We start from the raw sequence: 12,024 nt of genomic DNA on the forward strand, positions 1-12,024 counted from the left end.
TTAGTAAGTGCTTTCACTCAATAATTTGTTTTGTTGGGGGTGAAGGGAAAAAGAAAAAAGTAATGTTAGCGGTACCGATTCAGATGCTTTTGGGTATAAAGTTGTATACAGCTAAGTTTTAACGTATCTTCTTCCTCTGCTGTTAAGTAGAATTCTCTCTGATTGCAGTCTTTACTCTGTGAGAAGAGTTCAACAAAATTACAAATACTTGAAGGGTGTGTTTGATATACATGTGATAGAAGGTAATGTGGATTATTGACACACAACAAACAAACAAATCTCAGAAACGTCCTCAGCCCAATAAATACAGCCGGAGAATCTCGACATTTTCTTTGTTTCTTGTTCTTGACCAAAACAGAGAAGGAGGGAGACAAAGAATAACTTGTTTGAATTTGCCTATCTGAACAAGGCTTGAAGTTCTTCAAGCGTTTTGCCTTTGGTCTCAGGAACCCATAGAGTCACGAACACCACTGTGAATGCACAAACCAACCCGTAGAGAGTGAAAGTTCCTGTCCCAAATAACCGAAAAGATCCATCAAAAATGCTCTACAGTCCCTAATCATATGAGAGAAAGAGAAAAGGGGAAGTAAAAGAAAAAGGTGGATGGAGAAACCTCCACTGCTCCAGGCTAAGAGCAAGTTTGCAGTCATGGTAATCAACCAAGAAAAGAACCAATTGGCTAGAGTTGCAATACTTCCAGCTAAACCCTTTATGTTTACAGGAAGGATCTGTTAATCAAACAACAAACAAAGCCAGCAAAAAAGGTTAGAGTTTAGTAACTTTTTCACTTTTCGGTTTTGACAACACTTGGTCCAACTTCTAACCAACTCGTTACCTCAGACATAATAAGCCACGGAATTGGTCCCATTCCCAATGAGAAAGCAACTACCATTGCCTGTAATGATCAGCAGAGTTAAGGTGCAAATAATCGCTTATTGCATCAAGAACGTTTCACTATATATATAACCAACTAACTTACCACGACTCCAACTACTGACAGGATGCTCAGCCAACTGTACATGTCTGAATCAGGAGACACAAATTCCTAAAACAAGAGATGTAAAACTTAAAAATTCGAACTTCGGGTTTGTTGCAGGATATGAAATGATGTTTACGAAAGTTAATGACTTAAAAAGGTACCTTTGCGTAGAAAGCAGCTGCAACAATTGCAAGGCTAATCGTCATCCCAATCGATGAGATCTAGAAAACATTTTCCATTTGCATTAATTCATCACTTAATCTTGGATATGGCTTAAAATGTTCTCTAGAGAGATATGAAACTAATGAATTAATACTCACGGTAAGCAGAAGCCGACGACCTGCTTTGTCCACCAACCATGTTGATATTGCAGTCGCCACTACCTGGATAGCACCGACCCCAAATGTTGCTGCATTACTCGATGTAACTCCTGAAAATGAAAACACAAAATTGTTAAACTAAGTAATAATATGATTTGAGAAGCATAAGGTGTTCTTAGAGCACGGCTCTACCTGCAGATTCAAATATTGTACTGGAATAGAATAGGACACCATTAATTCCACCGAGTTGTTGAAGTACAAGCAACCCTATACCAACCTGTTAAACACACACACACACACACACAAAATGGAGTTTTAAAATAATGTTTCTTATGGTAGACAAAGTATATTCCAAGGGAAAGATAAGTTAATGTTTGTACCAAAAGTGGGAAATAATATCTCCGGCGCTTGAGATCCACAAACCGAACTGTATTTCGCTTTGTAGATGACGCCACAGATCTCTGCAAATTTGCAGAAGAGATGAAAAATAAGCGTTTGAACATGTACACTTTGAGAGGAAACAATTTCAGTGGCAATATTACCTTGATTTCATTAACCTCAACGGTTATATCAGTCTCGAATCCTCGAAGAACTTGTAATGAAGTTTCAAAATCATCTGTCATACCCATTTTTGCCTACATTTTAACGAAATAAAGCATCCCATAAGAGTGGTTTAGCCAAAAATATGCCACTAAAATTAAGAAAAATAAGGCAAATATTGTAAGTCGTACCAGCCAGCGAGGGGATTCAGGGATGAAAAAGAGACCTGGTATCAGTACAGTGCACGGTAATATCCCTACAAAGAAACAAATACAACACACAAAACTGATTAGAAGAGTACAGATAAATCATAATCAAATCTCAGGCTTCGTATAATGAGATTTACCCAAAACTGCAAGAATTCTCCATGGAACAAAGAGGCCAAGTAAATAGGCTAACATTATTCCAATTGTCACAGAAAGCTACAGAAAAATCCATTTACTGTTAGCACAAATGAGTCGGTTCATAAAATGAATAGAAAGAATTAGTCAGCTAAACATGTCAAACCTGGTTAACAGAACCCAACCCTCCTCTCATGTTCTGTGGAGCTATCTCAGCGATATATACAGGTACCTGAGACCACAAACCGAGTTGCGTAAATATACAGGAACGTGTTAATCCATAAGCAAACAACCAGCTGAGTTCAAAATTACAGTGTAAGAGATGATTCCAACGCCAAAGCCTTCTAAAAGTCTTCCCATGTAAAGAAAAGAAGTATCCTAAAAAACCAGAATGATGTAGAGAGTTAAGGTCAACCAACAAGTTTAAATCGCCCCTTGACATACAGAAACTAAAGAACAACAAAAACTCACTTTTGCAAATGATATGCAAAGCCATCCAATAATATTGGGAATTGCAGCAATCATCAGAGACTGTCCAAGAAACCACAGTAAGAGGTTAAGAAAAGCAAGAAAGAAGAGTTTATTAAAATGGATCGAAAACAGAACAATCAAGAACTATACCCCTTTTCGTCCAATGTATTCAGCGATCTGACCACTGGCAATTGCACCAACCATAGCACCCACATTGGACAAAGAACCAAACACAGAGTACTACAACATGGAGCAATAGATCAAAGTCAAACACAATTCAACAAGCGATGATAAAAACCAGACAAGTCTAGACAGAGATTGGTCTATTACCTCAGACACCGTTAAACCAAGATCCTTGGTGATTGCAGCTTGAGTTGGAGATGAATAACCACACTAATCAAAAGGTTAAAACATAAGAGGTTTAATAAAACAAATCAGAAAATTAAGCAATTATAGTCCTCTAATTTGCTCCAAACACATGGATAAATCATCTCGGTTCACCAAATTTGATCTTCAAATATCATATTTTCAATCTCCAGACTTCCATACAAATCAAACAAAACCCAAGATCATGAAAAAAAAAAGGTTGGGATATATATATATTGCTTTTGGCTTACAGTGAATCCAAATTGAATAGGACCAAGAGCAACGATCAAAACACATGCAAGAACAGAGATGGAGCTGTCACGAATAACTTGAGAGGAACCCATCATACTAGATTGTCTCGAACCCATCCTGTACCAGCTTCCTGTGTGTATGAACGGCCGCCGCAGATCATTCCTACCCTCTTCCGTATCATCCCTGAAACTCATCCTTTTTGATCCTGTTCTACAAATCCCCCTAATCTAATCAAAATCTTTCTTATATCTCAAAAAAGCTTCAAGCTTTCGTCCGTCGCCCCTCTGAAGAGGTCCAATGCAAGATTTCTAAACCAGAGAAATGCCAAATTAAAAAAAAAAAAAAAGAAAAAAAAAAAGCCGTCTTTGGACTTTCTTTGTCGATTTGGAAGATCTAAGGAATTGATGACGAGACTTGGATAAGAACGGATTTAAGAAAACCCAAAAAAATTCTAGAGTCTATAAAAGGCTGTAATGTAGTGTTTAATTGCTGGAGGAGAGAACAAGAAAGAAGCAGACAGATTTTTTTTTTAGATCACAGTTAGCAGCAGCCTCATCTCTTTCATTATTAACCATATTTAGAAATTTGTTTGGATTTATGTGGACTTTTTTTTTTTTTTTTTTTTTTACCAACTTGGGAGGAGATTATTTTCTAAAATTTTTACTTTGTCCTCAACCCAAAAAAAATCTAATAAAATTATGCAAATTAAGAAAATGTGTTGGCAAAATAATAGATAAGATAACAACCCTCGTTCAAAACGAAATTATTGTGTGGAAATATTTCTGTAAATTTTATACGAACACGCCGGCTTAATATTTAAAATACTAAAAGAATACGAAACTTTATTTATTCTCTTGGATAAAGGCGTCCACATCTTACTTACATCATTAAGTATACAAGACCTACAAGAAAAAAAGTAATCTTATAACGGTATTATTAATGGGAGAATTTTTTTTTGTGTTCTTAAATTAAATATATAGTGAAAATAATATTAGATCAGTTGTTAAGATCATAGGTAAAAAAAATGGGAGAACTAATTATGGTGTTTTTAGAATAAAGATATAAAATAAAAACTTATAAAATAACATTTACAAATTATAAAAACTTATAAAATAACATTAATAACATTAACTTATAAAATAACTTAAACATTTTACAAATTATAAAAATTTATAAAATAACATTTAAATTGCTTACTTATATAAAAACAATTGTATACTTATAAATTAATATAATATTCTTAAATATATTACAATTATAAAAACTTATAAATTAACATTTAAATTGCATACTTATATAAAAGCAATTCTATACTTATAAATTAATATAATATTCTTAAACATATTACAATTATAAAAACTTATAAATTAACATTTAAATTACATACTTATATAAAAGCAATTCTATACTTATAAATTAATATAATATTCTTAAACATATTACAATTATAAAAACTTATAAATTAACATTTAAATTGCATACTTATATAAATGAAATATTTTCTTTTTTTCCAAAAAATCTCGTCCAATCACATGAAGCCACGTCAAATAAGAACTGGGCTTAAATCAGTTCTACATAAAGAACTAAAAAAAGTGTTCTAAGCTACTATTCATTATTTTTCTAATTTTTTAGGGCTTAGAACACCCTTGGTGTTCTCCCATTAATGATGGCCTAATAATCTTAGTGTTTCATGAGGGACTAATGATTTTACATACCATAATCTTAAAAACACTCATAATTGGATGATGTCCGAAGAGAAAAACATCTCTCAAAGTGACCATAATCTTAAAAACATCTCTCAACGTTCCGCCCTTCAAATTTTTCTCAATCCATCCTTTTTTTTCTCTTCCCTTACGTACTTAAGAAGTAAGAACTTGTTTGTGGTCACTTTGATGATCATCATCGGCTACCAGCATTTGTAGATCAAAACCTATATTCACATTAAAAAGAATCCATTATTGTCACATTTAAGGGGATTAGATATCAGACTTTAATTTATAAATATGGTGGTTTGGCCATTTTGCTGATTATAGAGCATGATCATAAAGACATGTAAAACTAAACTATTCTTATCAAATTAAAAATCTACGAAGATATATTTGCGTTAGTTAAAGAATACTATTCATCTCAAAAAAAAAAAAAATATATATATATATACATTTATGAGGTGTCTATCGTTGTCATCTAAAAAAACGTGCTGAAAAATCACAAATTTACAATATTAGTGAGACTTGTATGCTATCATTGAATACTGAAGAAAAGTCAACAAAATATTCATAAGTCTCTCGTATTCACTATAATAATATTCGTACCATTTGCAATAAATATAATAAATCACGGTTTACGTAAGATCAATTTACTATCTATATATAATTTGTAGTTTACCTCTCGACTTTATAAAAATGTATGTTTATAGATTTTGAAATATAATACCCTGTCTCTAAAAAATGGATTTTGTCAAACAATTTGATTAACATAAGAAAATTAAAGAAAACGCAAAACGAGAGCAACGTGAGCGTATCATATTCATAATCATATCATACCTAACTCGTCTTTGTGGATCTGATATTACTTACTTACTATCTCCATCGATCCATCATTAATTTTTTAATTTTCGTTGACCACAACTTTAGTTTAAAAACATAAGAGAGTAAAGAAACTTATTGATTATTTATTTTTCTTTCCTCCTCATTTCTCACATTGACAATACTTACATCTACATTACTCATAATTATATACTATGGTTTACAAAACTCTTATTATATACTGAACATAAACATAAACATTACTCAATCAGATATTCAATTTACTGTAAATGAAAAACATTATTTAATAACATCAACAACGACTAGTTCTTGTAAATAACTGTCCAGTTTACTGAGCCCAATTCAAAAGACCCAAGCAACCACGTCTGGGCTTATTACTTGAAACCCATATAAAAGGACGTCGGAGCGTGAGGTCCACTCTCATCAAAGTCGCGTTAGATAAGAATTTAACGTTCAAGCAAGCACGAGACGCGCAACCTTCCCCCTTCACTCAGCCGTGGTTAGTCTCCGATTAGGTTTTTGTCGATTCTCCCAAAAAAAAACCCTAATTTTATCAACTCGAACTCTCAATTTCCACCACATGGGTGAACACTCACCTTCTCAACCATCGTCACATACTCATCTCCAAGACCAACCACAATCACCCAATCCCGAAAACCCTAATCCGATCCCCCCGGAAACCAACGATGACGAGTCCACTTCGTCCGCCGGAGTCTCTGGCTCAATCGTCTCATCAACCACCATTGAAGCGCCACGGGTCACTGAGTTAGGCAATGTATCGCCACCACCTGCCAAAATCCCACTCCGTCCTCGAAAAATCCGGAAGCTTTCACCCGACGACGACGCCTCCGGTAACATCGACGGATTCAAGCCGGATCATAACCTTTCTCAGATGATGACGCCGCTCGTGACGGCTACAAAACAACCCGTGAAGAGTAAATTATCACAGTCACGCGCTATAACCGTGCCGAGGTCTCTGACCTGTGAAGGCGAGCTTGAAACAGCGCTTCACCATCTCCAAAGTGTTGATCCTCTGCTCGCGTCGTTGATTGATATCCACCCGCCACCAACGTTCGAGTCTTTTCATACTCCGTTCTTGGCTCTGATTAGAAGCATTCTTTATCAGCAGCTTGCAGCTAAGGCTGGGAACTCAATCTACACACGCTTCGTTGACATGTGCGGAGGTGAAAATGGCGTCGTCCCAGAGAATGTCTTACCTTTGACACCTCAACGGCTTCGTCAAATCGGTGTTTCCGGGCGTAAAGCGAGTTACCTTCACGATCTTGCTAGGAAATATCAAAACGGGATCTTGTCGGATTCTGCAATTGTTAACATGGATGAGAAATCTTTGTTCACGATGCTAACGATGGTCAATGGGATTGGGTCATGGTCGGTTCATATGTTTATGATAAACTCTCTTCATAGACCCGATGTGTTGCCAGTTAATGATCTTGGTGTACGGAAAGGTGTGCAGATGCTTAATGACTTGCCGTATTTGCCTCGCCCATCGCAAATGGAGCAGCTTTGCGAGAAATGGCGTCCGTATAGATCAGTAGCGTCATGGTACATGTGGCGGCTTGTTGAATCTAAAGGTAGACCTCCAAATGCTGCCACTGTGACGGCCGGAGCTCCTCTTTCGTTTCCACAGATGGAAGACATTCAAGATCAACAACAACAGCATCAGCAGCAACAACAACAACAACAACATCAGCAACAACAGCCTCAGCTTATGGACCCTCTTAATAGTGTGTTCAGTATCGGGTATAGTCAGTTACTTTATCAAACTTAGTATCTCAGTGTTTAATATGCAATACTTGTCATCTACTTTTTACTTTGCTTGAATTTTGGTGCCCTTATTGGTGAATATGTGCTTTAGATAAAGAGAGCATTGGATTGATTGCGTTTTTACTATACTTGCTGTGAGTTAGTACTAACGTGTTTGGTTATTGTCTCCTAAAGTTAATCTCAGTGCTTTAACGCTCTACTTTAACTGTCAACGCCCAGTAGCATGTACTTACAGTTGAGATAGGTTAAATTGGTTTTAGTTTGTAAAGAAAACACTTGTATGAGCGTGCAAGCGGCGTAAGAAGATACTTAGTTTTGTGGAGCTTACAATGTTTGAGAGAATAGAGCATCTATGCAGGGAATTGGTTTAGGGTTGGTTTTCATGGCTGGATAGACCTATTTAATCTTCTGATTATAATTGATAGATTTCTCATGTCAAGTTCGTTGGCTAATCTTCGTCTTGTCCTCAGCCTTAGGCTATGCTCCGTATAGTGATATATGCAGGTTTCAACTTAATCACATTTATGGCAGTGTATATTGTATACCTACTAAAACTAGTTGAGATGGAAGAATGGTACTTTAGGAATTCTAATATTTGAGAGACATCACCTACTTCTGGTATTAATGTTTCACATTTCCCCAAGCAAATGCAAATGACACTAGTCGAATGAATTGCTTACAATAGGATTAACCATGAATACTCATAGCACGATAGGTGAAGCTTTTCTCACCCAAGTCACTGTTTTCTGTAATGCTGAATTTGGTTGCGAATTATGGACTAGTTACAATAATTACAAGGATGTTTATACATCATATTCTTCTAATTTCAGTATGTTTGTCTTCTTTAACAGGGCATGGGGCCAAACGTAGCTGACTTGGGACCATAATTATTGTCTTTCTTGGCGGGATAGGGATTCCGGTCCGGTGGTCTTTGGCTATTGTCTGGTGAAGAAGTCTTTGTTCCGCTTCCGCAGCCAGGAAATAAGAATAAAAAAAGGCTATGGAACAGAAATCTTTATTAGCCCAGTGAAGAGTATGTACGATTTAGTTTAGCTAATGAACTTTTTCATCGATTTTCTTTTGTTGGAGACTTGAACCGTTCTCTAAGCAAACCTCTAGAGCCTCTCCTGATTCGTATTTAAAACAGAGCCACATCTCTATTTCTAAAACAGGGCCACGTCTCCTAATCAAAAATCCAATCCATTTTTTGATTTATTTCATCAACACATGGTTTTTGCTGATGTAGAATAGTCGCAAGAAAGTCATAAAACAGAGGTTATGTCCTTGTTGCGTTGAGTTGTCAAAACACAGTAACAATCTGTAACCACATGGAAGAAAAAAGAAGAAGCCTTTGGTTGATATATCAGTTTTGGGATCTTCTATTATGAGTTTAAAGACAACGGAGTTGATGAAAAAACTTCTGTTTGTTTGTTGCCTTTGTCACTGTAACTGAGACACAGATCCATCTTTCTACACCACACAATTAAAGCTCTGTTTTAGTAAGAAAGAAAGTGAAGCATGGGAGGGTGAGAGACTTGAGAGCCAAACAAAAACTCGTAAGGGTTTTGTAGAAAACAACAAAGCAAGTGTTCTGAAACAGCGAAGTAAGAGGAAGTACTGGTTTTAGCTACAAAACAAGTTGCAACACAAAACCCTCAAGTCTTGTTTTTCAGAAAGAGTAGAGAGCTGATAGGGACAAATCACTGCTTTCCTTTTCATTCATTTCATTTTCCAGCTAACTTTTTCTTTTACATACAAAATAAATATTCGATCTAAATGGTTTTACAGAAGAATATTCCATGAACTTTAATCACTTAAAATAACTACATTATGCAAACAACAACTCTCTTGTTACATGCATTTAGCTAACCAGAGATCGGTTTGGATGAACCGGACAGGAAAATTTAATACTTTTAGTAAAACCATGCTGGTGGGATTACGTCAAATCCCAAAATGTCCCTACATCAACACCATAGTGAGAAGCTAAACTTAGGTTTAAAAAAACATACAAAGAAAATTAAAAGAAAAAAAAAACGAAAAAAAAAAAAAGAAAATAGAGAGAGTGTGAAAAAAAAAGGAAAAGGTAACTGCGGGGAAGCGTGGAGAGTGGCAGAAAGCCAGAAAGTATAGAGAGCGAGAGAGAGAGTAGAGAGAGAAAATTCAGACAATGTTGGGTTCTACAGTTCTTACTACTTCAAACTGCTTTGTTTTACTTTTTTGGTTTGATTCTCTGTCTGAATATAGACATTTCATATCCTCACAATCCTTTCTTTTTTTTAGTTCATATATATATTTTGGGTTAAGTTAAGTTCATAATTTGTGTATTAATATATAACCATTGTTGACGTCAAAATTCATTTATAATTTTATTTTTGATTTAACTTCACCTGGTATCTCTTAGTAAAGGGATATCCAAAATTCCCCTGTAAATTTAATTAGTAATTTACTTATGGTTGTGTTCTTGAATCGTAATACACCGATTTAAGTCTACTCGTCCCAAAGCAACAAAGAGACAAAACAAGATCATTGTTAGCGGATCCTATTGTGATGAGTGACAATTAGGAGATAAATATGGTTTATATACAAATATAATTAAATAGACTTAAATCCTAAGATTAGATACAGATAGCATCATTGTTTGTGTATACAAACATAGAGTTGTACCTTAAACTTTTTAATGACACGAGCCCGAAAGTAAACTAACTACCAAAGTCATCGTACTTCGATAATAAACTAATATAAATATTGAAATAATTAATTAATTAATGGGATCTGATGATAAGATTGATAATCGTATTAAGCATGATTTGTTTATTTGACTTTAATTTTGTTTTCTAGGTCAAAAAGGTTGAATATGTACACTGTTCCAATCCAATGCGTAATTAGGTCTATAGTGTTGAATTTTTGATGTTACATAATGTTGAGACATGATGATCTAAATCGTATCAAATATAGATCTTCAAATTCTTGTTTGGGGTAAGCTTGTCAGAGAACAGATGATGTTTCCAAGATCATTAAAATTGGTAAACTTTTTGAGTGAAAATGTAAAGCAATGTTCATAATCTTGGAATATATACATATACTGTTCGTATATTTTTTACTTTTAACACTGATTACTACCATTCTATAGTAGAGGTCGTTCTCTGCAATAGATAATCCAGAGTTACGTTGTTGACATTTTAATTATTTTTTTTAAAGAAGATAAAGTAACAATATATTACACTTTTTAATTTGAAAAAATAGCTGCATTTATTTATTAACCATTTCTTATGGATTTGCTGAGAATATGATTCACAATTTAGCAGAAACCTCATCTAAAGAAATAGTGGTAGAACCAGGAAATCAAAAGCTGCTTTTTAAGTAAACAATATACATTTGCTAGACGGTGCCAAAAAAAAATTCGAAATTAGTACATAATTAGTTTGGGTTTTATTATATATATAATTCGATTCGATATTTAGTAAATCAAATCCAAATAAAATGGTTAGAAAGAGAGAGAATGAGGTCATAATGCTAAAGGGGACAAAACATGTTATGGTAGAGAAGTAATTATCGTGTGACAGGTTGTCCATGGGAAATTCTGCAGAGGCTATGACGATTACTTTTTTGTTTTTATCAAAATTAATTAATTTGACATTTTTTTTTTGGTTTTGCAACCATTTTTATATGCTGTACAGTATTAGTATTATTTTTTAATCTTCTGAAAGTAATATGTGTCTAAATTATTCCACTCGAATGGATCATTTGTTAAATATTTACTAATAGTAAAATATATATTCTGACTCCTGACTAAACAAGTGTAAAAGCAAGAGATCCATAATTATATAGTTCTACAAGTATATTGTGAATTTGTGATTAATTAATTACATATTTCATCAAATTACTCTCTTTCATAATATATGTATATATATATATATTAGGAGACTATTCAAAAGAGAAACAAATGCATGATGAGTAAAAAATTCAAAAAAAATATGGATGCACATTGATGATATATCATTTTTTTGATGATATATCATTACTCTATATTCAGATAATAAGCTTCAAACAGAGAAACATCTCCATGCTAGATGACATGGTCCACACAAAAATATGGTTTTCTTGAGTATTATTAATCTTGAAGACTTGTAGGCTTGTAGCAAGTTGTATTAAACTTGAAAAAAAAAACATGTAATTTATACATTTAAAGGGAAAAGTAAAAAAAACAAACAAAAAAAAGGATAGATAGGTAAGATAACTACATAAATAATAAAGTGAATAGAAAAGAAGAAAAGACATGAGTAAGAAGAAATGGTGTTTGGACAAATTAGGGTTTAAGGGTTTGAAAATTAAGGAGAGAGAGAGAGATGTAATAATGAAGAGAGGGGAGAAAGAATGGGGTCCATAATGTGGCAGGGCATGTGGCTGGGCTTCCAACTTGACCT

At 34.3% G+C, this 12,024-nt stretch overlaps 2 protein-coding genes across 2 annotated transcripts; one reads left to right on the plus strand and one right to left on the minus strand.

Moving 5' to 3' along the window:
- Nucleotides 1-142: 142 nt before the first annotated feature.
- LOC104751393 (sugar transporter ERD6-like 6) lies at nt 143-4,080 on the minus strand. Its single transcript, XM_010473326.3, has 17 exons — nt 3,269-4,080; nt 2,982-3,044; nt 2,802-2,891; nt 2,652-2,711; nt 2,493-2,558; nt 2,347-2,412; nt 2,186-2,261; nt 2,031-2,095; nt 1,842-1,934; nt 1,680-1,760; nt 1,492-1,576; nt 1,300-1,409; nt 1,141-1,200; nt 980-1,045; nt 836-895; nt 614-728; nt 143-509 (listed from the first exon to the last, which is right to left on the minus strand). Exons 1-17 carry the CDS (start codon nt 3,461-3,463, stop codon nt 397-399), a joined length of 1,464 nt encoding a protein of 487 aa, XP_010471628.1. The 5' UTR covers nt 3,464-4,080; the 3' UTR covers nt 143-396.
- Nucleotides 4,081-6,080: 2,000 nt separating this feature from the next.
- On the plus strand, nt 6,081-8,769 carry LOC104751394 (uncharacterized). The gene is made up of 2 exons (XM_010473327.3): nt 6,081-7,576; nt 8,452-8,769. The coding sequence occupies exons 1-2, from the start codon at nt 6,396-6,398 to the stop codon at nt 8,468-8,470; spliced, it is 1,200 nt and encodes a 399-aa protein (XP_010471629.2). The 5' UTR covers nt 6,081-6,395; the 3' UTR covers nt 8,471-8,769.
- Nucleotides 8,770-12,024: the final 3,255 nt, after the last annotated feature.

The sequence above is a fragment of the Camelina sativa genome, chromosome 16, assembly GCF_030686135.1.
Source record: "Camelina sativa cultivar CO46 ecotype springtype chromosome 16, ASM3068613v1".
In the NCBI taxonomy this organism is placed as follows: domain Eukaryota; kingdom Viridiplantae; phylum Streptophyta; class Magnoliopsida; order Brassicales; family Brassicaceae; genus Camelina; species Camelina sativa.

Excerpts from the sequence above, each read along its gene's own strand:
- LOC104751394 (XM_010473327.3), top strand. The coding sequence starts at position 6,396 with ATGGGTGAACACTCACCTTCTCAACCATCGTCACATACTCATCTCCAA.
- LOC104751393 (XM_010473326.3), bottom strand. The coding sequence starts at position 3,463 with ATGAGTTTCAGGGATGATACGGAAGAGGGTAGGAATGATCTGCGGCGG. Across the intron at positions 2,559-2,651 it reads TTTGCATATCATTTGCAAAA|GATACTTCTTTTCTTTACAT; the intron begins GTGAGTTTTTGT and ends CTGGTTTTTTAG. Across the intron at positions 1,761-1,841 it reads TTGAGGTTAATGAAATCAAG|AGATCTGTGGCGTCATCTAC; the intron begins GTAATATTGCCA and ends GCAAATTTGCAG.